Here is a 27791-nt window from a genome sequence, read left to right as displayed (position 1 = left end):
CCCCTACACACACTCCCCAATCACAACCTACACCCCTACACACACTCCCCAATCACAACCTACACCCCTACACACACTCCCCAATCACAACCTACACCCCTACACACACTCCCCAATCACAACCTACACCCCTACACACACTCCCCAATCACAACCTACACCCCTACACACACTCCCCAATCACAACCTACGCCCCTACACACACTCCCCAATCACAACCTACACCCCTACACACACTCCCCAATCACAACCTACACCCCTACACACACTCCCCAATCACAACCTACACCCCTACACACACTCCCCAATCACAACCTACACCCCTACACACACTCCCTAATCACAACCTACACCCCTACACACACTCCCTAATCACAACCTACACCCCTACACACACTCCCCAATCACAACCTACACCCCTACACACACTCCCCAATCACAACCTACACCCCTACACACACTCCCCAATCACAACCTACACCCCTACACACACTCCCCAATCACAACCTACACCCCTACACACACTCCCCAGTCACAACCTACACCCCTACACACACTCCCCAATCACAACCTACACCCCTACACACACTCCCCAATCACAACCTACACCCCTACACACACTCCCCAATCACAACCTACACCCTTACACACACTCCCCAATCACAACCTACACCCCTACACACACTCCCCAATCACAACCTACACCCCTACACACACTACCCAATCACAACCTACACCCCTACACACACTCCCCAATCACAACCTACACCCCTACACACACTACCCAATCACAACCTACACCCCTACACACACTCCCCAATCACAACCTACACCCCTACACACACTCCCCAATCACAACCTACGCCTCTACACACACTCCCTAATCACAACCTACACCCCTACACACACTCCCCAATCACAACCTACACCCCTACACACACTCCCCAATCACAACCTACGCCTCTACACACACTCCCTAATCACAACCTACACCCCTACACACACTCCCCAATCACAACCTACACCCCTACACACACTCCTCAATCACAACCTACACCCCTACACACACTCCCCAATCACAACCTACACCCCTACACACACTCCCCAATCACAACCTACACCCCTACACACACTCCCCAATCACAACCTACGCCCCTACACACACTCCCCAATCACAACCTACACCCCTACACACACTCCCCAATCACAACCTACACCCCTACACACACTCCCCAATCACAACCTACACCCCTACACACACTCCCCAATCACAACCTACACCCCTACACACACTCCCTAATCACAACCTACACCCCTACACACACTCCCCAATCACAACCTACACCCCTACACACACTCCCCAATCACAACCTACACCCCTACACACAAACCATTGCACTTATACCCCTTTTCCATCCATACAAACACGCACTCTCATCTAACCCAGACCTCTCTCTCTTAGCACCCGGCCTTCTCCTGAGATCTGTCTCACCTGCCCACTGAAACACACACACACACACACACACACACACACACACACACACACACACACACACACACACACACACACGGGGCACTGAGTACCACTGAACCATACACACACACTAAGCACTGAGCACCACTGAACCATACACACACACTGAGCACTGAGCACCACTGAACCATACACACACACTGAGCACTAAGCACTGAGCACCACTGAACCATACACGCACACTGAGCACTGAGCACCACTGAACCATACACACACATTGAGCACTGAGCACCACTGAACCATACACACACACTGAGCACTAAGCACTGAGCACCACTGAACCAGACACACACACTGAGCACTGAGCACCACTGAACCATACACACACACTGAGCACTAAGCACTGAGCACCACTGAACCATACACACACACTGAGCACTGAGCACCACTGAACCATACACACACATTGAGCACTGAGCACCACTGAACCATACACACACACTGAGCACTAAGCACTGAGCACCACTGAACCATACACACACACTGAGCACTGAGTACCACTGAACCATACACACACACACTGAGCACCATTGAACCATACACACACACAACAACCAGGAAGTCCACTATGAAGTGCTTTTGTGCATGTATTTGAGTGTGTCAGTGTGTTCTTAGGGAAAGGGGGGATACCTAGTCAGTTGTACAACTGAATGCCTTCAACTGAAATGTGTCTTCCGCATTTAACCCAGTTAAACTCTGAATCAGTCAGTTAGATATCAGCTTTCTTATAGAAACACAGAGAAACACTCTTGTTGGGTAATGTTCTAATGATGAGTCACTATAGAGCTAGCTTAGCGTTGGCTAATGGGAGACTCTTGTTGGGTGATGTCCTATGGATGAGTCACTGTAAAGCTAGCTTAGCGGGGGCTAATGTCAGTCTCTTGTTGGGTGATGTCCTATGGATGAGTCACTGTAGAGCTAGCTTAGCTGTGGCTAATGTCAGACTAGTTGGGTGATGTCCTATGGATGAGTCACTGTAGAGCTAGCTTAGCGGTGGCTAATGTCAGTCTCTTGTTGGGTGATGTTCTAATGATGAGTCACTATAGAGCTAGCTTAGCGGTGGCTAATGTCAGTCTCTTGTTGGGTGATGTCCTATGGATGAGTCACTGTAGAGCTAGCTTAGCGTTGGCTAATGTCAGTCTCTTGTTGGGTGATGTCCTATGGATGAGTCACTGTAGAGCTAGCTTAGCGGTGGCTAATGTCAGTCCCTTGTTGGGTGATGTCCTATGGATGAGTCACTATAGAGCTAGCTTAGCAGTAGCTAACAGAAGAACAACACAGATGAAACGGAGCAAGGCACGGTCAGGGATGTACTGAGAGGACAGAGAGAGAAAGAGAGAGAGAAGGGCATAAAGGGAGAACGGGTGAGAGAGCAAGAGAGCCTTACTGTATGTCCCACGCTGAGGCCAACTCTTCTATTTCTATGTTCTAGTTTTCTAATGTGAAAAAGGGGCCCTGTGGGAAAAAGGTTGGGCACGTCTGCCATAGAGGGCTGGTCAATGGTTGTGCACAGTATATGGAATCGGGTGGCATTTGGGCCACAACCTTATTAGTTTCCATTGGTCTCTGTAAAGCCTGTGACTCAGAGAAACAGACACAGAGGAAGTTATTGAAACAGGTCAGTCAGACGGACACTGTGGGGTCAGCAATGGAAATCTATGGGTGTTCTGGGCAGAACAGGGCCTGTCTGATCTGCAGTTTAAATGAGGTGACAGAGGCTGGGCTGCATCTCAATCGTCTAAAGAGGCTCCCTTGTCCCTTCCTTGTTTCCTTTCCTTCATCTGCTCTCTCACTCTTGATAGTTGTTAGGCAACGCCCATTAACTGTCCTCCTTGCAGTTCTAAACTTTGCAAGGCATGTCACTTCACCAATCTCTTGGCATAGCCCAGCGCTAAGCAGTGCACAGTTTTCTTAACAACAACGGGATGCTAGGGATGGACATGAGTACCCCATCTTTAACCAGGGATAAAAACATTTTGAAAAACTGTAAAAACTATTTGGTCTAAATTTTGTCTTGAAGACAACATTAATTTGCTTTGACTCTAGTGTTCCATTTGTACATGTGCATTTGCAGGACACAACAAAAAAATTAACCAAGCCAAGCATCACTAAGTTTTTATACAGTGCATTAGGAAAGTATTCAGACCCCTTGACTTTTTCCACTTTTTGTTACATTACAGCCTTGTTCTAAAATGGACTGGGGAAAAAATATCCCCTCATCAATCTTCACACAATACCCCGTAATGACAAAGCAAAAACTGTTTTGTTGAAATTTTAGCTAATTTATGATACTCGAAATTGAGCTCAGGTGCATCCTGTTTCCATTGATCACCCTTGAGATGTTTCTACAACTTGATTGGAGTCCACCCGTGGTTAATGTAATTGATTGGACATGATCTGGGGAAGGGTATTAAACAATTTCTGCAGCATTGAAGATCCCCCCAAGAACACAGTGGCCTCCATCATTTTTAAATGGAAGAAGTTTGGAACCACCAACACTGTTCCTAGAGCTGGCCTCCAGCCAAACTAAGCAATCAGGGAAGAAGGGCCTTGGTCAGGGAGGCGAGTCTCATAGCAGAATGTCTGAATACTTATTCAGAATAAGGCGTAACAAAATGTGGAAAAAGAGAAGGGCTCTGAATACGTTCAGAAAGCACTGTAGATAAATGCCCACATAGTTTTTTACAGTGCTGCCTTTGTTAAATTCATTTTTTTCATTCGAGTACTGGAAAACAAATCATGCACGTACTCTCATGCGAGTACTCAAACAGTCAAAAAAGGTCAAATGCCCTACTGGATGGATCCATAAAGAATTACTGTGGGAATTAATATCGCGGGATGAGGAAATGATTGGCTAATGCAATTTAAGTCATGTATCAAATTGTTGCTTACTGTTGTAAAACAGTAGATATGAAGCAATACCAACATGTGGTCAACTAGAGGGTCATTTCAGCACCGTTTTCATTAGGACAGCGCCATTGAGTGGGGACTCGTCTTGATAAATGAATAACTGTTAGATTTCCATTTGGATATTGCTGAGGGTACAAATAGATCGGGGATAATGTTAGCTAAGTTGAGTGCATACTGCCCGTGATCAGTTAGTTTACAAGTTTACACGTTGCCAGGTTATGTAGTTTAACAAGTGGTATGTTTTGCTCTTCACTGCCAGCTGTTTAGTAGCCCAGTCCTGCTTCCCAACCAAAAGCATGTGACTTCACTGACTTGCCTGATAATCTATCAATGTGATTTGGTGTCACTGAATCTCCGTCTCTATACTGTAGACTAGGTCTATTTGGTGATTTGGTTTGACTGAATCTCCGTCTCTATACTGTAGGCTAGGTCTATTTGGTGATTTGGTTTGACTGAATCTCCGTCTCTATACTGTAGACTAGGTCTATTTGGTGATTTGGTTCCACTGAATCTCCGTCTCTATACTGTAGGCTAGGTCTATTTGGTGATTTGGTTCCACTGAATCTCCGTCTCTATACTGTAGGCTAGGTCTATTTGGTGATTTGGTTTGACTGAATCTCCGTCTCGATACTGTAGGCTAGGCCTATTTGGTGATTTGGTTCCACTGAATCTCCGTCTCTATACTGTAGGCTAGGTCTATTTGGTGATTTGGTTCCACTGAATCTCCGTCTCTATACTGTAGACTAGGTCTATTTGGTGATTTGGTTCCACTGAATCTCCGTCTCGATACTGTAGGCTAGGTCTATTTGGTGATTTGGTTTGACTGAATCTCCGTCTCTATACTGTAGACTAGGTCTATTTGGTGATTTGGTTTGACTGAATCTCCGTCTCTATACTGTAGGCTAGGTCTATTTGGTGATTTGGTTCCACTGAATCTCCGTCTCTATACTGTAGGCTAGGTCTATTTGGTGATTTGGTTTGACTGAATCTCCGTCTCTATACTGTAGACTAGGTCTATTTGGTGATTTGGTTTGACTGAATCTCCGTCTCTATACTGTAGGCTAGGTCTATTTGGTGATTTGGTTCCACTGAATCTCCGTCTCTATACTGTAGGCTAGGTCTATTTGGTGATTTGGTTTGACTGAATCTCCGTCTCTATACTGTAGACTAGGTCTATTTGGTGATTTGGTTTGACTGAATCTCCGTCTCTATACTGTAGGCTAAGTCTATTTGGTGATTTGGTTCCACTGAATCTCCGTCTCTATACTGTAGACTAGGTCTATTTGGTGATTTGGTTTGACTGAATCTCCGTCTCTATACTGTAGGCTAGGCCTATTTGGTGATTTGGTTCCACTGAATCTCCGTCTCTATACTGTAGACTAGGTCTATTTGGTGATTTGGTTTGACTGAATCTCCGTCTCTATACTGTAGGCTAGGCCTATTTGGTGATTTGGTTCCACTGAATCTCCGTCTCTATACTGTAGACTAGGTCTATTTGGTGATTTGGTTTGACTGAATCTCCGTCTCTATACTGTAGGCTAGGTCTATTTGGTGATTTGGTTTGACTGAATCTCCGTCTCGATACTGTAGACTAGGCCTATTTGGTGATTTGGTTCCACTGAATCTCCGTCTCTATACTGTAGGCTAGGTCTATTTGGTGATTTGGTTCCACTGAATCTCCGTCTCTATACTGTAGACTAGGTCTATTTGGTGATTTGGTTTGACTGAATCTCCGTCTCTATACTGTAGACTAGGTCTATTTGGTGATTTGGTTTGACTGAATCTCCGTCTCTATACTGTAGACTAGGTCTATTTGGTGATTTGGTTTGACTGAATCTCCGTCTCTATACTGTAGACTAGGTCTATTTGGTGATTTGGTTTGACTGAATCTCCGTCTCTATACTGTAGACTAGGTCTATTTGGTGATTTGGTTTCTGGCTGGGCCAATAAGTGGAGGTGGTATAGCTCATCTATCACTGATCAGAGACATTTAGCATGCAATAATGTAGCCTAACATCAATGTGAAAGACTGGTGGAAAGCAGGCCAAGACACATATAAAATCAGGGTTATTCCACCAAATACTGATTTCTGAACTCTTCCCAAGTTAAAACATTAGTATTGTGTTGTTTAAAATGAATAGGAACTTATTTTCTTGGCATTATTCGAGGTCTGACAACACTGCATATTTTTTGTTATTTTGATCAGTTTGATTTCTGCAAATAAATGCTCTAAATGACAATATTTATATTTGGAATTTGGGAGAAATGTTGTCAGTAGTTTATAGAATAAAACTAAAATGTTAATTTTACCCAAACACATACCTATAAATAGTAAAACGAGAGAAAGTGATCATTTAGCAGTGGTCTCTTCATTTTTGAAATATGTGTGTTGACTGTGATCGGGTAGGTGTGTCTTGTCTGTTTAAAGAACACAATGGCTGCACAGAACCCTAAGATAGGCCTGATTAAACTCTAAATATGCTATTCTATTCTTTTGAAAATACATTTTATTAGTCTTATAATGTTTATTATGACCTGCTTAAACCAATGAATAAAGGATTTATTTTTGATGGTGTATATTTTCAATGGATTTATAAAAATAGACGCCCTCCCACATCTGCACACCAGTGCACACCAGTGCACACCAGTGCACACCAGTGCTACCACTCATCACCCGCATGCCGGGAAGATATAAAAGGTGTATTTAGGAAAGAATCTGCTAAAAAATGGGCCTGTTTGTATGGGGGTCATATAAACATTGGCCAAATGTTGTTTTTTTTTTTTGGGGGGGGGGGGGCAAAGTACCGTAAATCCTATGTGAAAGCAGCATAAGTGTGTGAGTGTGTGTGTATGGTATGCGTGTGTGGTGTGTGCGTGGTGTGTGTGTAGTCATGGGATGTAAACCCTCCCCCTTTTGATTTGATAGGCCAACCAATTAAGACAATGGACTTCACATATCTGATTGGACCCCCCCCTCCTCCATCCATCCATTTTTGTATTAGTTTCCCCGTCCCAATGTCCTTGACATATTCCTCCTCTAGGGAAGAAGGCCAGCTGGGGCACAGTAGCCACGTGGTACATTACCAGACCCTAATGTGATGAGAAAATGTGGAGCTGTGGAGCCGCAAAGACAATAGGAGCCATATCTATTGCTGATGCTGTGTCGGCACAAAATGGCCGCCTAGTTGGCCCTTTGGGTTATTGACCACTATTTGATACAATGGGACTGGGGACATCTGCGTGGTCGTTGATATTGGAGAACAGAGGAACACACACACTTAGGACAGGAGTCCGAACAGTTCAGGCTTTGTGTTTATTGCTTAGTAAGCAGCCATTGTCCCCTTGGGGTTCTGGTTAAGACCAAGTCGACAGAATGTCTCGTCTGTATACAGGCCCACATCCTGTGTGTGTGTGCGTTTGCATGAGTGTCCAATGTGTGTGCATGCATGTGTGTGTGTGTGAGGTCTCCCAGGACAGCGCTAAGTTGGCTTGTTGACTGTGGATAATATTGTCTCAAACTCGATTTCCCTCCCTGTCTGTATTCTATTGCCCCCCACCCCCTCTGTTGCTATGACAACCAACAATGAGCTTTTCTGTTGATTTCTGCACTGCCCTCCTCAGCAATAATAGTGGCTGGTGTCTGTGCCACCGAGTGTGTGTGTGTGTGTTGCCAGCTAATCTGAGAGAGTGATCAGTGTGCCACCGAGTGTGTGTGTGTGTGTGTTTCCAGCTAATCTGAGAGAGTGATCAGTGTGCCACCACATTGCAGGCTGTAGCAGTGCCTCACTGGTTGTTTACCAGTCTGCAGGCCTCTAAGAGATTCCAAACCAAATGTTTGGGTTTCCTTCTGGTAGAGCATTTCAAATATCTTAAGGCTGCATTCCAATGGGGCTTTTTCGCACCCCAGGGATGCTGTGTGGGACTGTGTGTGTGCGTGTGTGTGTGTGTCTGTGTGTGCCTGCGTGCATGTGTGTGTTCACTGTAATCTCTGAATGTGTTTTTAGATGAACAAACCAACTGCTGGAAATAACATCTTTCCCCTCTTCTTCATTTGATATCCGCTATTCGACAAATAATGACACTGTCAATTTCTACTACTCTGTGTACTGAACCTCTGCCCAGTTTGATTGGCTGGCTGGCCTTGTCGCCGTGGTGATGGTCACTGGGATACCAGCGGGTCATTGGTTCATTTGGTTCACATTCAGAAGAGGCAGTCTGTTCTCTGTCTGTTTGTCAGTCCTCTATCTGTTCTCAGCGAGTGTGTTGTGTGTCTGCAACATTTCCTCTTCTCTGTAGGTAGTGTGATCTGTACACCTTTGGGAGCTGGCACCACAGTCATAGATATACAGAGTTATTGGGTCACGTTCAGAGAAGGCAATCTGTTCTCCATCGGTTCTCTATGAGTCTGCAACATTTCCTCTCTAACTACAACATTTCCTCTCTAACTACAACATTTCCTCTCTAACAGCAACATTTCCTCTCTAACTGCAACATTTCCTCTCTAACTACAACATTTCCTCTCTAACTGCAACATTTCCTCTCTAACAGCAACATTTCCTCTTTAACAGCAACATTTCCTCTCTAACTACAACATTACCTCTCTAATTGCAACATTTCCTCTCTAACTACAACATGTCCTCTCTAACTACAACATTTCCTCTCTAACTGCAACATTTCCTCTCTAACTACAACATTTCCTCTCTAACTGCAACATTTCCTCTCTAACAGCAACATTTCCTCTCTAACTACAACATTTCCTCTCTAACTAAAACATTTCCTCTCTAACTACAACATTTCCTCTCTAACTGCAACATTTCCTCTCTAACAGCAACACTTCCTCTCTAACTACATCATTTCCCCTTTAACAGCAACATTTCCACTCAAACAGCAACATTTCCTCTCTAACAGCAACATTTCCACTCAAACAGCAACATTTCCTCTCTAACAGCAACACCTTCTGGTTTCTATTGGTTCTATAGCTGTCAGTTGAAAAGCCTGTTTTCTATTGGTTCTATAGCTGTCAGTTGAAAAGCCTGTTTTCTATTGGTTGTATGTCTGTCAGTTGAAAAGCCTGTTTTCTATTGGTTCTATATCTGTCAGTTGAAAAGCCTGTTTTCTATTGGTTCTATATCAGTCAGTTGAAAAGCTTTCTGTTTTCTATTGGTTCTATATCTGTCAGTTGAAAAGCCTGTTTTCTATTGGTTCTATAGCTGTCAGTTGAAAAGCCTGTTTTCTATTGGTTCTATATCTGTCAGTTGAAAAGCCTGTTTTCTATTGGTTCTATATCAGTCAGTTGAAAAGCCTGTTTTCTATTGATTCTATATCTGTCAGTTGAAAAGCCTGTTTTCTATTGGTTCTATATCAGTCAGTTGAAAAGCCTGTTTTCTATTGGTTCTATATCAGTCAGTTGAAAAGCCTGTTTTCTATTGGTTCTATATCTGTCAGTTGAAAAGCCTGTTTTCTATTGGTTCTATATCTGTCAGTTGAAAAGCCTGTTTTCTATTGATTCTATATCTGTCAGTTGAAAAGCCTGTTTTCTATTGGTTCTATATCAGTCAGTTGAAAAGCCTGTTTTCTATTGGTTCTATATCAGTCAGTTGAAAAGCCTGTTTTCTATTGGTTCTATATCTGTCAGTTGAAAAGCCTGTTTTCTATTGGTTCTATAGCTGTCAGTTGAAAAGCCTGTTTTCTATTGGTTCTATATCTGTCAGTTGAAAAGCCTGTTTTCTATTGGTTCTATATCTGTCAGTTGAAAAGCCTGTTTTCTATTGGTTCTATATCTGTCAGTTGAAAAGCCTGTTTTCTATTGGTTCTATATCTGTCAGTTTCCAACGTTTCCTGTCTTGACTATTACAGATTGGTCATTGGTACCTGGCACCATAGTACATAGATATTACAGTTATTGGTTCACATTCAGAGAAGCCAATCTGTTCCTGATCTGTTGTCAACATTTCTTCTTTACTGTAGAAATGTGCACCTGGCTGGCTGGCACCATAATCTATACCCCTCACACTCAACTCTGGGCCTCGAAGCCAGTTCCACTGCGTTCTTTCATTGTTCCCCTTTAATCAGGGACTGATTTAGACCTTGGGCACCAGGTGTGTGCAATTAATGATCAGGTAGAACAGAAAACCTACAGGCCTTGGACCTCATAGGGTAAGAGTTGAGCAACCCTGATCTATACTGTACTGTTGGTTCCTGGGTAGAAAAGACTGTCTGTTCTCTAGTTGAGACGGCAACATTTCCAGATGGTTGTTGGGATTCCCCTCTGCGGTAGGGATGGAAGAACAGCATCCGGCACCATACCCATGGTCCTTTGTGTTACAGGCCCACCTGAACGTTTTTTTCCCGCAACTATTTTCAGCCTTTTGTGTTGTTGTAAAACGCTGAGCATTGACAGAGTGGGTTTGTGTGTACTGTTCAGAGCAAGACAAGGTTTTCATCATGGGTGTATTATTGACCCAGCACCTTTTGTTATAGAAGAAGGAGAGAGAGACATCCATTCCTTCCCTCTCTCTTAGACATCCCATCTCACTTGTCATTTCATGCTGTCTTCTAGCCTACAGAGAGAGAGATGTAAGGAGAGAGAGGCAGAGAGAGATATGTAAGGAGAGAGAGGCAGAGAGAGAGATGTAAGGAGAGAGAGGCAGAGAGAGATGTAAGGAGAGAGAGGCAGAGAGAGATGTAAGGAGAGAGAGGCAGAGAGAGAGATGTAAGGAGAGAGAGGCAGAGAGAGATGTAAGGAGAGAGAGGCAGAGAGAGATGTAAGGAGAGAGAGGCAGAGAGAGAGATGTAAGAAGAGAGAGGTAGAGAGAGAGATACAGTTGATAGAGATGGAGATAAATAGAGAGAGAGAGAGAGGTTTTCATCATTGAGCTAGCACCTTTATTATACAGTAGGAGAGAAAAAGACATACGTCCTAGCTTTTCTTGTCATTCTTCATCCCTCGCTTTTCACTCTTTCTTTCACGCCATCTTGCCTATACTGTGTGTGGACAGGACATATGTAATGTAATGGAGATGGGGAGAGGGAAAGGGAGATGGAGGAGAGTGGGAGCGAACTAGAGAAGGAGAGAAAATGAAGGAGAATTGGAGATGAGAGATAATAAGGTAGACAGAGAGGAAATGACTGGAGGGGGAAACCAAGCCCTGCTCTCCTCCTCTCTTATCCTTCCTCGCTCGCTCCCTGCTTCCATTCTGTCTAGCAACGTACCGAGTCACCCCTCCTCTACTCCCTCACTACCTTGCACCACACAGATTCAACCACCCCTCCTCTCCTCCCTCTTTCCCTCCCTCCTTCCACTCTCTCTAGCACCGCAACCATTCAATACAATACCTCCATCTCTCTCTCCCTCTCTCCCTGGCTCCCTCTCTACCTCACACCCTAGCACCACACTGATTCAATGCCACCCTTGCTCCCTTCATCTCTCTCTCCTCCCTCGCACCCTCTCTCCCTCCCTACCTCGCTCCCTTGCACCGTACCAATTCCCCCCTCCTCTCTCCCTCCCTTCCTCTCTCAGTTGTTGCTTGTAGTCCTGCCAAGTGTAGCATTAGCCTTGTGGAATGGAACCGTGTGTGTGTGTGTGTGTGTGTGTGTGTGTGTGTGACCTCAGAGATAGCCTGTATAGATTTCTGGCCCATAGGCACAGATCTAGTATCAGCTTTCCCTCCCTCATATCCTATCCTCAACCCTTAGGGAGAACACTAAACTGTCCTTAAGTCAGCGTATAAAGGGTCAGCAGCATATATCTCCCTGGTCTTAGCAGGAATGCAAAACGCTGACATTTCTCAGAGAGGTTTACTGAATTTTTCATTTTTTTTTGCATTCTTTCCCTCCCTCCCTCTGGCTGATCCCTTGTTCATACTTTCCCTCCCTCCCTCTGGCTGATCCCTTGTTCATACTTTCCCTCCCTCCCTCTGGCTGATCCCTTGTTCATACTTCCCTCCCTCCCTCTGGCTGATCCCTTGTTCATACTTTCCCTCCCTCCCTCTGGCTGATCCCTTGTTCATACTTTCCCTCCCTCCCTCTGGCTGATCCCTTGTTCATACTTTCCCTCCCTCCCTCTGGCTGATCCCTTGTTCATTCTTTCCCTCCCTCCCTCTGGCTGATCCCTTGTTCATTCTTTCCCTCCCTCCCTCTGGCTGATCCCTTGTTCATTCTTTTCCTCCCTCCACTGGACCACATCTCTCCATCCCTCCTCCTCTCCCAATCTCCCTTTCCTCCGCCTGATTTTCCCCTCTCATTCTCATCTCGACTCTCTCCCTTTCTCTCCTCTGTTCTGTTCATAGTTTGATAAAGCAGTGTAATCCCTGAGGTTGCCCTGTACAGGCTTCTAGGCTACTTTAGATTCATACTAGGTATTGTGTGTTACAACTGCCAGATTGCCTCTCTCTCTCTCTCTCACTCTCGCTCTCTCTCTCTCTCTCTCTCTCGCTCTCTCTCTCTCTCTCTTTCTCTCTCTCTTCTCCCTCTCCCAGCCTCCCTCTTTCAATCTATCTCTCTTTCTTTATCTCTCCCATTCTACCTCTCTCTTTTCTTCCCCCTTCCTTTCATTGTGTGGTTAAAGTGGGCTGCGAGAGACGTATTAAAACAAAACATTAAGATGGATTAAATGTAAGAATAGATGTTGCACCGTCAGCACTGACTGCCCTGAATATGAACTGAATATGAACTGAATATGAGCTGAATATGAACTGAATATGAACTGAATATGAACTGAATATGAACTGAATATGAGCTGAATATGAGCTGAATATGAACTGAATATGAACTGAATATGAACTGAATATGAACTGAATATGAGCTGAATATGAACTGAATATGAACTGAATATGAACTGAATATGAACTGAATATGAACTGAACTGTTTTAAGATCCTATTTTTTCGGAGGATATGAAAGTCGATGTACTTTCTGACGTTTTTAGAAAGGGATGCATTTACATTCTGGGATGTCTTTTTCTGGATGTTTTTTAGGAATTTGAATGAGTTGATCAAGGTTTTGGCCACATATTTTATATAAACCAATCAAGGAAGAAATTGGATTAGATTAAATATACAGTTCGCTGACTGGTTGATGATGTCATTGCTTTAGAAGATTATGGTCATCAAAAAAAGAGAGATCTTTCTCATGTGATGTTTACTGCAGAAATCCTCCAGGGGGAAGAGGGATGAGTGAATAATGAAAGGAGCTCACCCTCTTCTCTCTTGCTACCTCCCCACATTCTCTCTCTCCCTCTCCTTTCTCCCTTTCCATCCCTTTCACCTTTGACTCTCTGTCTCTCCCCCTTCCATTCCTCTCTCTTCCCCCTCCTCTCCCCTTCTCTACAAGAAAAGAAAGCAACATTCTTGCCGTGCACAGTTCATGTTGATATGTTTATGGCCTGTGTGTCATCTCCCATTGGTCAATTCTCTCTCTCCCCCTCTTCCTATAGGATGAAAATGCGACGTCACAGAGTGTTCTTGCTGTGCACAGTGGGCCTGTGTGTCATCTCCTTCCTCCACTATTACAAGGTAAAATATATTGTTAGATGTATAGCCTACAGATGTAGGACCTAAATTTGATCACTCTTTTGCTGCTGAGAATTTTTCCTGTCCCGCAGGACATTCTGTTGCTTCAGGATTATTTTTGTTGTGACAATACAGGTCAAATTAAGATCTTTATATTGTATATATTCAATGTATTTTAAATGAAATTGTATGTGAGGTGCCAATGTACCGACAGTCTTGCCCAAGCTGTCTATTGTTGCTCATGTAACAACAAGGATGACAGTTGAAATAAGTCGTCTGACGTTGTGTTTTCTCAATCATTTTACTGTGTGTATAGTTGGAAATAGTTGAGGCTATTCTGTGTGTTTTTTAAATAAATAATAAATAAAATGTATTCATTCATTCACAATGCCAAAATGTAAGTTCATGGGGGAGAAATAAAGTTATAATTTTATTGTTGTTGATAAAGTCATTCTATTCTATTTGTTCCAGGCCCTACACTACGTATCCCTGCTCAAGGAGCTGTCGGCCCCGTACCCCAACATCAAGTCCTTCATCATGGTGACAGGCTTCTTCTGGAGGGAGGGGGGGGCCACACCGTTAACGTCGGCTGCCTCGTCGTCTGACTTCGCCGCCTCGCAGGAGGAAGGACCCCCGCCCGCCCTCAGGTGTGTGTGGGTCAGAGGGGTGGGGGGGGGGGGGGGCGTGTGTGTGTGTGTGTGTGTGTGTGTGTGTGTGTGTATTGATGTTTTTGCATGACAGACATGGGAACTGCTGATGAAGTAGGGCTTTGTAAATACTTTTGATTGATTGATGACAACATGACCTTTCTGACCAAGATGACATTTCTGTTTGTGCCTACAGGCCCTCGGACACCAAGCCCCGGATAGTAGGGGCTATTGGCCCTGGGGGTGGAGGAGGAGGTGGGGTGGAGATGAGGCTGAGAGAGGAACCTGCTGCGCCCCAACCATGGGGTCAACCAGAGGAGGAGCCCAGACACAGGGACATGAATCCCAACGAGGTGAGACAGTTTGGTTGAACGGTCGGTTGTTTTACATGTCTTCACTGTGACTTAGGAGGACTGACAGTTTGGTTGAACGGTCGGTTGTTTTACGTGTCTTCACTGTGACTTAGGAGGACTGACAGTTTGGTTGAACGGTCGGTTGTTTTACGTGTCTTCACTGTGACTTAAGAGGACTGACAGTTTGGTTGAACGGTCGGTTGTTTTACGTGTCTTCACTGTGACTTAGGAGGACTGACAGTTTGGTTGAACGGTCGGTTGTTTTACATGTCTTCACTGTGACTTAGGAGGACTGACAGTTTGGTTGAACGGTCGGTTGTTTTACGTGTCTTCACTGTGACTTAGGAGGACTGACAGTTTGGTTGAACGGTCGGTTGTTTTACGTGTCTTCACTGTGACTTAAGAGGACTGACAGTTTGGTTGAACGGTCGGTTGTTTTACATGTCTTCACTGTGACTTAGGAGGACTGACAGTTTGGTTGAACGGCCGGTTGTTTTACATGTCTTCACTGTGACTTAAGAGGACTGACAGTTTGGTTGAACGGTCGGTTGTTTTACATGTCTTCACTGTGACTTAGGAGGACTGACAGTTTGGTTGAACGGTCGGTTGTTTTACGTGTCTTCACTGTGACTTAGGAGGACTGACAGTTTGGTTGAACGGTCGGTTGTTTTACGTCTTCACTGTGACTTAGGAGGACTGACAGTTTGGTTGAACGGTCGGTTGTTTTACGTGTCTTCACTGTGACTTAGGAGGACTGACAGTTTGGTTGAACGGTCGGTTGTTTTACGTGTCTTCACTGTGACTTAAGAGGACTGACAGTTTGGTTGAACGGTCGGTTGTTTTACATGTCTTCACTGTGACTTAGGAGGACTGACAGTTTGGTTGAACGGTCGGTTGTTTTACGTGTCTTCACTGTGACTTAGGAGGACTGACAGTTTGGTTGAACGGTCGGTTGTTTTACGTGTCTTCACTGTGACTTAGGAGGACTGACAGTTTGGTTGAACGGTCGGTTGTTTTACGTGTCTTCACTGTGACTTAGGAGGACTGACAGTTTGGTTGAACGGTCGGTTGTTTTACGTGTCTTCACTGTGACTTAAGAGGACTGACAGTTTGGTTGAACGGTCGGTTGTTTTACATGTCTTCACTGTGACTTAGGAGGACTGACAGTTTGGTTGAACGGCCGGTTGTTTTACATGTCTTCACTGTGACTTAGGAGGACTGACAGTTTGGTTGAACGGTCGGTTGTTTTACGTGTCTTCACTGTGACTTAGGAGGACTGACAGTTTGGTTGAACGGTCGGTTGTTTTACGTCTTCACTGTGACTTAGGAGGACTGACAGTTTGGTTGAACGGTCGGTTGTTTTACGTGTCTTCACTGTGACTTAGGAGGACTGACAGTTTGGTTGAACGGTCGGTTGTTTTACGTGTCTTCACTGTGACTTAAGAGGACTGACAGTTTGGTTGAACGGTCGGTTGTTTTACATGTCTTCACTGTGACTTAGGAGGACTGACAGTTTGGTTGAACGGTCGGTTGTTTTACATGTCTTCACTGTGACTTAGGAGGACTGACAGTTTGGTTGAACGGTTGGTTGTTTTACGTGTCTTCACTGTGACTTAAGAGGACTGACAGTTTGGTTGAACGGTCGGTTGTTTTACATGTCTTCACTGTGACTTAGGAGGACTGACAGTTTGGTTGAACGGTCGGTTGTTTTACGTGTCTTCACTGTGACTTAGGAGGACTGACAGTTTGGTTGAACGGTCGGTTGTTTTACGTGTCTTCACTGTGACTTAGGAGGACTGACAGTTTGGTTGAACGGTCGGTTGTTTTACGTGTCTTCACTGTGACTTAGGAGGACTGACAGTTTGGTTGAACGGTCGGTTGTTTTACGTGTCTTCACTGTGACTTAAGAGGACTGACAGTTTGGTTGAACGGTCGGTTGTTTTACATGTCTTCACTGTGACTTAGGAGGACTGACAGTTTGGTTGAACGGCCGGTTGTTTTACATGTCTTCACTGTGACTTAGGAGGACTGACAGTTTGGTTGAACGGTCGGTTGTTTTACGTGTCTTCACTGTGACTTAGGAGGACTGACAGTTTGGTTGAACGGTCGGTTGTTTTACGTCTTCACTGTGACTTAGGAGGACTGACAGTTTGGTTGAACGGTCGGTTGTTTTACGTGTCTTCACTGTGACTTAGGAGGACTGACAGTTTGGTTGAACGGTCGGTTGTTTTACGTGTCTTCACTGTGACTTAAGAGGACTGACAGTTTGGTTGAACGGTCGGTTGTTTTACATGTCTTCACTGTGACTTAGGAGGACTGACAGTTTGGTTGAACGGTCGGTTGTTTTACATGTCTTCACTGTGACTTAGGAGGACTGACAGTTTGGTTGAACGGTTGGTTGTTTTACGTGTCTTCACTGTGACTTAGGAGGACTGACAGTTTGGTTGAACGGTCGGTTGTTTTACATGTCTTCACTGTGACTTAAGAGGACTGACAGTTTGGTTGAACGGTTGGTTGTTTTACATGTCTTCACTGTGACTTAGGAGGACTGACAGTTTGGTTGAACGGTCGGTTGTTTTACATGTCTTCACTGTGACTTAGGAGGACTGACAGTTTGGTTGAACGGTCGGTTGTTTTACATGTCTTCACTGTGACTTAAGAGGACTGACAGTTTGGTTGAACGGTCGGTTGTTTTACATGTCTTCACTGTGACTTAAGAGGACTGACAGTTTGGTTGAACGGTCGGTTGTTTTACATGTCTTCACTGTGACTTAAGAGGACTGACAGTTTGGCTGATCTCTACACTGTGTTGACTTAACTGCCATGCGTATGAGCTACAAACTGTTGATCTTAGAAACTGTTCTCGAGTCAGTGATCATGCCAGGTCATGGAAGTGCTAGGGAGCCTGGGATATCTCCTGCCAGATGTGTTGACTACTCACTGCTGGGATGTGTTTGAGGTTCTTAAACGAGGGTGTTGGCTAAATGTTAGCTGTGTATTAGAAACCCTCCTCAAGGCAATGATCAGGCCTGGGCCTGTATCCACAGATCAGGTCCCCACCTGTCCATATAATCATATTCATTATGATATTAAAGGCTAAACTGATCCTAGATCAGCACTCCTACACTGAGACGCTTTCTGAATACAGGCCCTGGGCATAAAAGTGCTTCGGAACCTGTGCCAAGAAAGAGTGTCTTTGGAAACGGTTGTCAAGGCCATTATCATCGGTAGTCTACCTCCAGTCAACACACCATTATCATCAGTAGTCTACCTACAGTCAACACACCATTATCATCAGTAGTCTACCTACAGTCAACACACCATTATCATCAGTAGTCTACCTCTAGTCAATACACCATTATCATCAGTAGTCTACCTACAGTCAACACACCATTATCATCAGTAGTCTCCCTACAGTCAACACACCATTATCATCAGTAGTCTACCTCCAGTCAACACACCATTATCATCAGTAGTCTACCTACAGTCAACACACCATTATCATCAGTAGTCTACCTACAGTCAACAGACCATTATCATCAGTAGTCTACCTCCAGTCAATACACCATTATCATCAGTAGTCTACCTACAGTCAACACACCATTATCATCAGTAGTCTACCTCCAGTCAACACACCATTATCATCAGTAGTCTACCTCCAGTCAACACACCATTATCATCAGTAGTCTACCTACAGTCAACACACCATTATCATCAGTAGTCTACCTACAGTCAACACACCATTATCATCAGTAGTCTACCTCCAGTCCACACATTAAGGCTCTTCCTTTTAAATGTCAGGAGCAAAGTTGAATTGAGTCATTGCATGTCAACAAAGTAGCAGTTAACACTAAGCTCTATTCAATCCGTATTGTGGAAATACAGCTCAGCGTTTAACACTAGAGTGCTCACAAAGCTCATCACCAAGCTAAGGACTCTGGGACTAAACATCTCCCTCTGCAACTGGATCCTAGACTTCCTGACGGGCCGCCCCCAGGGGTGGGTGCTTAGTCCCCTCCTGTGCTCCTTGTTCACCCACGACTGCGTGGCCAAGCATGACTCCAACACCATCATTAAGTTTGCTGACGACACAACGGTGGCAGGCCTGATCACTGACGACGATGAGACAGCCTATAGGGAGGAGGTTAGAGACCTGACAGTGTGGTGCCAGGACAACAACCTCTCCCTCAACGTGACCAAGACAAAGGAGATGATCGTGGACTACAGGAATAAGAGGGCTGAACATGCCCTCATTCACATCGACAGGGCCAAACACACCAAGAAAGTCTACAGTTGCACCATCGAGAGCATCCAGACAGGTTGCATCACCACCTGGTTTGGCAACTGCTCGGCATCTGACCATAAGGCGCTACAGAGGGTAGTGCATATGGCTCAGTAAATCACTGGGGCCAAACTTCCTGCCATCCAGGACCTATGTACTAGGCAGTGTCAGAGGAAGGCCCCAAAAATTGTCAGACTCCAGCCACCCCTGTCATAGACTGTTCTCTCTGCTACCATACGGAAAGCGGTACCGGAACGTCAAGTCTAGGTCCAAAAGGCTTTTTAACAGCATCTACCCCCAACCATAAGACTGCTGAACAATTCATCAAATGGCCACCCGGACTATTTACATTGAACCCCCCCCCCCCCCCCCCCCCCCCTTGTTTGTACACTGCTGGTACTCAGTGTTTATTATCTATACATATTCAATTTACCCCTACCTACATGTACAAATTACCTCAACTAACCTGTACCCACGCACATTGACTCAGTACCGGTACCCCCTGTATATAGCCTCATTATTGTTAATTTATTGTGTAACTTTTTAGTTTTTTAGCAAATAATTTTCTTAAAACTGCATTGTTGGTTAATGGCTTGTAAGTAAGCATTTCACAGTAAGGTCTACACCTGTCGTATTCGGTGCTTGTGACAAATTACATTTGATTTGATTAATTTCTAGCATGATTTCCCTGTTGACGGGACGCCTATCCCTAAGAATTAAAGGCAATGTTCCCGCAATAGAGCAGACTGTATTCATGGTAAACGCTGCATCTGCCGGCCCAATCGGAAATGACATTTCTATCTGTAACCTTTCAGCAATGCAGAATGTAAAGAGCCCTAAAACAGTTTCTCTAGATTGATCTGTGAGGACGAGTAGTGCTAAACAGTCCCCTCTTTGTCTTGTCTTCCTCAGGAGCGTGAAGGTGAGGACCTCCACTTCAAGCCCTGGTACCCCAGCCACCCAGCCCACCCTGTCAGACCTTACGCCCCAGAGGAAAGGGCCTCGGCTGGGATCGATGACCAGGTGGTGCCCTCCAAGGCTCCATCCCCGGACCCCTTAGAAACCCTGGGCGACATCCACACCCGCACCCACCAGCTCCAGGACGACCCCACCTCCTACTTCGTCCGCACTAAAGCCGGAGCCCTCTGCTTCCGCCAGGGGACGGAGGTCGCCACCCCCAGGGATGACGCGGCACGACCCGGGGGGCCTACTGTGACTGGTACTGGGGTAGGATCTCGAGCAGGCTCCCCTGGGCAACGTAAGCCCCTGGTGGTCCTGAACCAATCCCACCAACAACCACTCCATCCGTCGTCCTCCGGCACCTCCATGCCTCCCAAGGCCAAATCAAGAGGACGAGGAGGCAAACGACTGGTAAAATGTGTGTGTCGGCCGGGGTGGCACGGGCCCTACTGTGGGGTACCTACCATGGTCTACCACTCTAACCTGCCCACTAAGGAGAGACTGACGCCCAGAGAGAGACCCAGGAGGGTGATCAATGCCATCAACGTGAACCATGAGTTTGATCTTCTCCACGTGAGGTTCCACGAGTTGGCCCAGGCTGTGGATCTGTTCCTGGTGTGTGAGTCTAACTTCACCGCCTACGGAGAGAGACGACCACTACGGTGAGTGGACATAGATGTATATGCATCTGTCTGTCTTGGTGGCTTTGTGTCTGTTTGCCTCCAACTTCACCTCCAACAGAGAGAGACGACCACTTCTACAAGTGGACAGGATGATGTGATGGCTGGCTGTCTGGCTGTCCATCTGTCTGGCTTTCCATCTGGCTAGCTGGCTGTCTGTCTGTCCATCTGTCTGGCTTGCCTTCTGGGTGTCTGTGTGTCTGTCTTCTCTTCGTCTCTCACTCCTGAAAGACTTGTTTAAGCGTATCTGTTGACACACTGTCTGTATCTGTCCCTCCCTCCAGGTTCCTGCGTCTCCTCCTGAACGGAACCTATGACTACGTGCGCCACAAAATCCTCTACGTTTTCCTAGACCACTTTCCCGACGGCGGGCGCCAGGACGGCTGGATCGCAGATGATTACCTCCGTACCTACCTGACCCGCGACGGCATGGCCAGGGTGACTGGATCACGCCCCGACGACATCTTCGTCATCAACGATGCCGACGAGATCCCCGCCCGCGAGGGACTTCTTTTCCTCAAGCTGTTCGACGGGTGGACGGAACCGTTCGCCATCCACATGAGGAAGTCGCTCTACGGGTTCTTCTGGAAGCAGGTAGCCTAGAGGGTTAGAGATGACAGGGGCGGGCTTGTTAACAGAAGGTTGCTGGTTCGAATCCCAAACCAGGCGTGAAAAAAATCTATCCTGTGTAAACTTGATGGGCAATCAAGTTTTTTTAATCTTATCTTTTCAAACAGGATTTGAGCCGACGACTAGAGGGTTGTTAGTGACAGATTCTAGAAAGATAAGATCTCTATTGGATTCCACTCAAATGATATACAGTGCCTGTTAAGTGCTATGGTTGGCTATTAGGATCACTTAACCCCCTAAAACTGCTTACTGGTGTGTGTATGTGTGTGTATATATCGGAGGGGTTGTGTGTACCGTGCATTCGGAAAGTATTCAGACTCCTTTACTTTTTCCACGCTACAGCCTTATTCTATAATGTTCCTTGTCAATCTACACACAATACCACATAATGACCAAGCAAAAACTGTTTTTATTTTTTATTTTAGCAAATCTATCAAATAAAATAAACTGAAATGTGACATTTACACAAGTATTCATACCCTTTAATCAGTACTTTTCTGAAGCACCTTTGGCAGCGATTAAAGCCTCGAGTCTTCTTGGGTATGATGCTACAAGCTTGGCACACCTGTATTTGGGGTGTTTCTCCCATTCTTCTCTGCAGATCCTCTCAAGCTCTGTCATGTTGGATTGGGAGCGTCACTGCACAGCTATTTTCAGGTCTCTCCAGAGATGTTCCATCGGGTTCAAGTCCAGACTCTGGCTGGGCCACTCATGGACATTCAGAGACTTCTTCGTTGTCTTGGCTCTGTGCTTAGGGTCGTTGCCATGTTGGAAGGTGAACCTTCATCCCAGTCTGAGGTCCTGAGCACTCTGGACCAAGGTTTCATCAAGGGTCTCTCTGTACTTTTCTCCGTTCATCTTTCTCTCTATCCTGACTAGTCTCCCAGTCCCTGCCTCTGAAAAACATCCCCACAGCATGATGCTGCCACCACCATGCTTCACCATAGGGATGGTGCCAGGTTTCCTCCAGATGTGACGCTTGGCATTCAGGCCAGAAAGTTCAATCTTGGTCTCATCAGACCAGAGAATCTTGTTTCGCATGGTCTGAGAGTCCTTTAGGTGCCTTTTGGCAAACTCCAAGCAGGCTGTCATGTGCCTTTTACTGAGAAGTGGCTTCTGTCTGGCCAATCTACCATAAAGGCCTGATTGGTGGAGTGCTGCAGAAATGGTTGTCCTTGTGGAAGGAGCTCCAGGAACTCTGCAGCTCTATCTGAGTGACCATCGGGTTCTTGGTCACCTCTCAGACCAAGGATCTTCTCCCCCGATTGAACAGTTTGGCTGGGCGGCCAGCTCTAGTAAGAGTCTTGTGGTTCCAAACTTCTTCAATTTAAGAATGATGGAGGCCACTATATTCTTGGGGATCTTCAATACTGCAGAATGTTGGTACACTTCCCCAGATCTGTGTAACAACACAATCCTGTCTCGGAGCTCTACAGACAATTCCTTCGACCTCATGGCTTGGCTTTTGCTCTGACATGCACTGTCGACTGTGGGACCTTAAATAGGCAGGTGTGTGCCTTTCCAAATCATGTCCAATCAATTGAATTTACCCCAGGTGAACTCCAATGGGGTGGCAGGGTAGCCTAGTGGTTAGAGTGTTAGAGTGTTAGTAACCGGAAGGTTGCAAGTTCAAAACCCCTGAGCTGACATGGTACAAATCTGTCGTTCTGCCCCTGAACAGGCAGTTAACCCACTGTTCCCAGGCTGTCATTGAAAATAAGAATTTGTTCTTAACTGACTTGCCTCGTTAAATAAAGATGGAAAAAAATAAAAAATCTATAAATTTAAAAATTGTAGAAACATCTCAAGGATGATCAATGGAAACAGGATGCACATGAGCTCAATTTCAAGTCTCATAGCAAAGGGTCTGAATACTTATGTAAATAAGGTATTTTTTTTATATATTTTTTTTTACAAACATTTCTAAAAACTTGTTTTCGCTTTGTCATTATGGGGTTTTGTGTGTAGATTGATGAGGAACATTTTTTTATTTAATCCATTTTAGAATAAGGCTGTAATGTAACAAAATGTGGAAAAAGTGAAGGGGTCTGAATACTTTCCAAATGTATGTGTGTGCATGTATTGGAGGGGTTGTGTGTCTTAATTTAATCTTACCTTTATTTAACTAGGCAAGTCAGTTAATAATACATTCTTATTTTCAATGACGGACTAGGAACTGCCTTGTTCAGGGTCAGAACGACAGATTTTTACCTTGTCAGCTCAGGGATTCGATCTTGCAACCTTTCGGTTACTGGCCCAACGCTCTAACCACCTGCCTCTCCTTAATGTGAGGTGTTTGGGTGTGTGTTAATGTGAGGGGTTGGGTATATGGGTGTGTGTTAAGGTGAGGGGTTGGGTATATGGGTGTGTGTTAATGTGAGGAGTTGGGTGTATTTGTGTGAATGTGTGTGTGTTAATGTGAGGTGTTGGGTGTGTGTTAATGTGAGGGGTTGGGTTTGTGTTAATGTGAGGGGTTGGGTTTGTGTTAATGTGAGGGGTTGGGTGTGTGTATGTGAGAGGTTGGGTGAGCGTATGTGAGAGGTTGGGTGCACACATCCATATATTTATATGTACATATTCTTATTCATTCCTTTACACTTGTGTGAATAAGGTAGTTGTTGTGAAATTGTTAGATTACTTGTTAGATATTACTACATGGTCGGAACTAGAAGCACAAGCATTTCGCTACACTCGCATTAACATCTGCTAACCATGTGTATGTGACCAATAACATGTGATTTGATTTGATAGATTCCATCTCAATAAAGTATCACCTTCTTGTTCTAGCTGGGGTCGTTGGAGGTCGTGTCGGGGTGCACGGTCGGAATGCTCCGAGACGTCTATGATGCCGATGGGATACGTCTCCGGCGCCGGGAATACTACACCATGCCCGGTTTCAGGAAGTACGAGAACGACACGGGTCACATCCTGGTCCAGTGGGCCGTTGGAAGCCCCTTCCACTTTGCTGGGTGGCACTGTTCTTGGTGCTTTAGCCCTGAGGGCATCTATTTTAAACTGATCTCGGCCCAGAACGGAGACTTCCCGCGTTGGGGCGACTACGAGGACAAACGGGATCTGAATTATATCCGGGACCTGATCCGGACGGGGGGTTGGTTCGATGGATCGGTGCAGGAGTACCCCCCCTCGGACCCCAAAGAGCACATGTACGCCCCAAAGTATATGTTGGAGAATTATGAGAAGTACCTGTACCTTCTGGAGAACCCGTATGTCAAACATGATAAAATTATTGAGGGGTAACGAATTCGGGAGGGGTGGAGAATTGAAGGAAGTGAATGGGTAAGGAAGGAGGGCCCCTGGGACTCACAAGGGGGGGACATGGAAACAAAATTAGCACTCTTCATGGGTGAAGGATACAGAAGGGAGGAAAGCCTTAGCACTGATGGGGAAGGATACAGACGGAAGGAAAGCCTTAGCACTGATGGAGAAGGATACAGAAGGAAGGAAAACACTGACGTTGGAAGGACACCTAACGCAAGCTCCAACAAGTCCTTATTTTTGGGTAAAAGGGAACATTGGAACAGCTTTGGGGGGAAATGACCACTGACTACTGACAAAATAGTCCTCCCTAGAAACACTCTCTATATCAACCTCTGAGCCTCACCTACTACTTTCCTAGTTCTGACTGACAGACAGGCCTTTATGCTGGGTTGGTACGTTGGGGGCAGAGGGACAAAACAGGCCAATCGCAAACCTATGGAAAAAGGAAGCAAAAGATGACATTTTTGTTTCTGTTGATGTTTACTTCATCATATCGTCATAGCGACACAGACACTCCCTCATCCCGTCGCGGAATTCTCACTCACTGTTGGATACCTTCCTGTTGTGTTTTTAGTGACCCCCTGCTAACACACACACACACACACTTTCTCCTCTCATCATATGTGAGTTAGATATAGTGCAGTCTACAGTGTATTGCTTTCCTATGGTTAATATTCTTGCTTGCAAATGAACTGACAAGAAAAAAAGGCTGAATGGTTGTAGAAACTCTCGGTTAACTTTACACACATGGAATGGGACTTCTGCATCTGTTGCTGCAAACCACTAACACTCTCTGTGTGTGTGTGTGTGTGTGTGTGTGTGTGTGTGTGTGTGTATGTGTGTGTGTGTGTGTGTGTGTGTGTGTGTGTGTGTGTGTGTGTGTTTAGGTGTTAATCTGTGTGCATGCGCGCACGTGTGCACTGGGGTGTGCTATCCTGAAAGGTCAGAACACAATATGTGTGTGTGTGTATAACTGGGAGACAGACAGACAGACAGACAGACAGACAGACAGACAGACAGACAGACAGACAGACAGACAGACAGACAGAGCTCTGAATGAATGATGAAGTGATGTCGTCTTCATAGCCTTTTGTACAGCACAGCAGAAGGTGTATTGTTGTTCTATGTGGCCTATAAAGACAAATATTTAAACAAAAAATACTGGTTGACTCTCTCTCTTCCTCTCTTTCGGTTTCTCTCTCTTGCCTTCTCTACTGCATCCTTCTCTCTCCGTCTCCCTCCCCTCTGTCCCTCTCTCTTTCTTTCTCTCTCTTGCTAAGGTCTGGCAAAAAAAGGTCACTTGATTGCTCGAGCAGAAATGTGCCGCCCACGTTGCCATGGTAACGAGAGGGGGGGGGGAGTGGTGGAGGAAAGGGAGGAGAGTGGAAGAGAGAAAGGGGCGATGAGGGAGGAGGGGGAGCTGCGTTCAAGTTAGGTCACTGAGTCTGTAGAGATAAAGGGAAGGGAATCTACAGCAACACGGTGTGTATGTTCCCTTTCTTATCCTCAGGAGAATGTAACTTAACTAAATGTACTTTACTCCCCTGGCTCGTTTATCTCCCTTCTTTCTCTCTCTGGCTCTCTCTCTCCATCTCCTTTCCTTCTCCCTCTCTTTCACTCACTCTCCCTCCTTTCTTTCACTCTCCCTCCCCTCTTCCTTCTCTCTCCCTCTCTCTCTCTTCTTTCTCTCTCTGGCTCTCTCTCTCCATCTCCTTTCCTTCTCCCTCTCTTTCACTCTCCCTCCTTTCTTTCACTCTCCCTCCCCCTTCCTTCTCTCTCCCTCTCTCTCTCTGGCTCTCTCTCTCCATCTCCTTTCCTTCTCCCTCTCTTTCACTCTCCCTCCTCTCTTTCACTCTCCCTCCCCTCTTCCTTCTCTCTCCCTCTCTCTCTTCTTTCTCTTTCTGTGTGTCTCTCTGTATCTCATTCATTCTCTCTCTTACTCCCTCTCCTGCTTCCTTCTCTCTCTCTCTCTTTCCCCCGCTTCCTCCTATCTCTCCATCTCTCCCTACAGTCCCGATTGCATAGACAGATCATGGTGCTTGATCATGCAGACTCTTGACTAGGCTGACTAGAGCCCAGCCCTAGCTCTCTCTGATGTTACCGTGGTGATGCCCTGCCTCTGCAATAGACGGAACCCTTGTGGTGGTAAACAAAACACTGAGGCACGGGGTGCATTTTGACGATGTCATATCCTAGTCTGAGACAGAGATAAAGAATGATTGATTTTAGTGAAATAGGATGTGTCTCAAATAGCATCCTATTCCCTACATAGTGCACTATGGGACCTGGTTAGGTAGTGCACTATGGGACCTGGTTAGGTAGTGCACTATGGGACCTGGTTAGGTAGTGCACTATGGGACCTGGTTAGGTAGTGCACTATGGGACCTGGTTAGGTAGTGCACTATGGGACCTGGTCAAAGGTAGTGCACTATATACATATATATATATATATATATATATATATATATATATATATACAGTGCCTTGCGAAAGTATTCGGCCCCCTTGAACTTTGCGACCTTTTGCCACATTTCAGGCTTCAAACATAAAGATATAAAACTGTATTTTTTTGTGAAGAATCAACAACAAGTGGGACACAATCATGAAGTGGAACGACATTTATTGGATATTTCAAACTTTTTTAACAAATCAAAAACTGAAAAATTGGGCGTGCAAAATTATTCAGCCCCCTTAAGTTAATACTTTGTAGCGCCACCTTTTGCTGCGATTACAGCTGTAAGTCGCTTGGGGTATGTCTCTATCAGTTTTGCACATCGAGAGACTGAAATTTTTTCCCATTCCTCCTTGCAAAACAGCTCGAGCTCAGTGAGGTTGGATGGAGAGCATTTGTGAACAGCAGTTTTCAGTTCTTTCCACAGATTCTCGATTGGATTCAGGTCTGGACTTTGACTTGGCCATTCTAACACCTGGATATGTTTATTTTTGAACCATTCCATTGTAGATTTTGCTTTAAGTTTTGGATCATTGTCTTGTTGGAAGACAAATCT

At 45.3% G+C, this 27791-nt stretch overlaps 1 protein-coding gene across 2 annotated transcripts in view; it reads left to right on the top strand.

Annotated features, from left to right (window-relative positions):
- Nucleotides 1-25227, top strand: part of mgat3b (beta-1,4-mannosyl-glycoprotein 4-beta-N-acetylglucosaminyltransferase b) — a 78757-nt gene extending 53530 nt beyond the window's left edge. For both annotated transcript variants that reach the window (XM_036949156.2, XM_090195531.1), the window contains 6 exons: nucleotides 13877-13955; nucleotides 14424-14599; nucleotides 14796-14952; nucleotides 20147-20856; nucleotides 21159-21468; nucleotides 24292-25227. In XM_036949156.2, the coding sequence (XP_036805051.1) occupies nucleotides 13878-13955; nucleotides 14424-14599; nucleotides 14796-14952; nucleotides 20147-20856; nucleotides 21159-21468; nucleotides 24292-24762 (1902 nt within the window). In that variant the 5' untranslated portion in view covers nucleotide 13877 and the 3' untranslated portion in view covers nucleotides 24763-25227. The remainder of the gene's footprint in view (nucleotides 1-13876; nucleotides 13956-14423; nucleotides 14600-14795; nucleotides 14953-20146; nucleotides 20857-21158; nucleotides 21469-24291) is intronic.
- The last annotated feature ends 2564 nt before the right edge of the window (nucleotides 25228-27791 follow it).

Source organism: Oncorhynchus mykiss, chromosome 13 (assembly GCF_057628025.1).
Source record: "Oncorhynchus mykiss isolate SJ-2025 chromosome 13, ASM5762802v1, whole genome shotgun sequence".
In the NCBI taxonomy this organism is placed as follows: Eukaryota; Metazoa; Chordata; class Actinopteri; order Salmoniformes; family Salmonidae; genus Oncorhynchus; species Oncorhynchus mykiss.
This window is presented reverse-complemented; position numbering and strand designations above follow the sequence as displayed.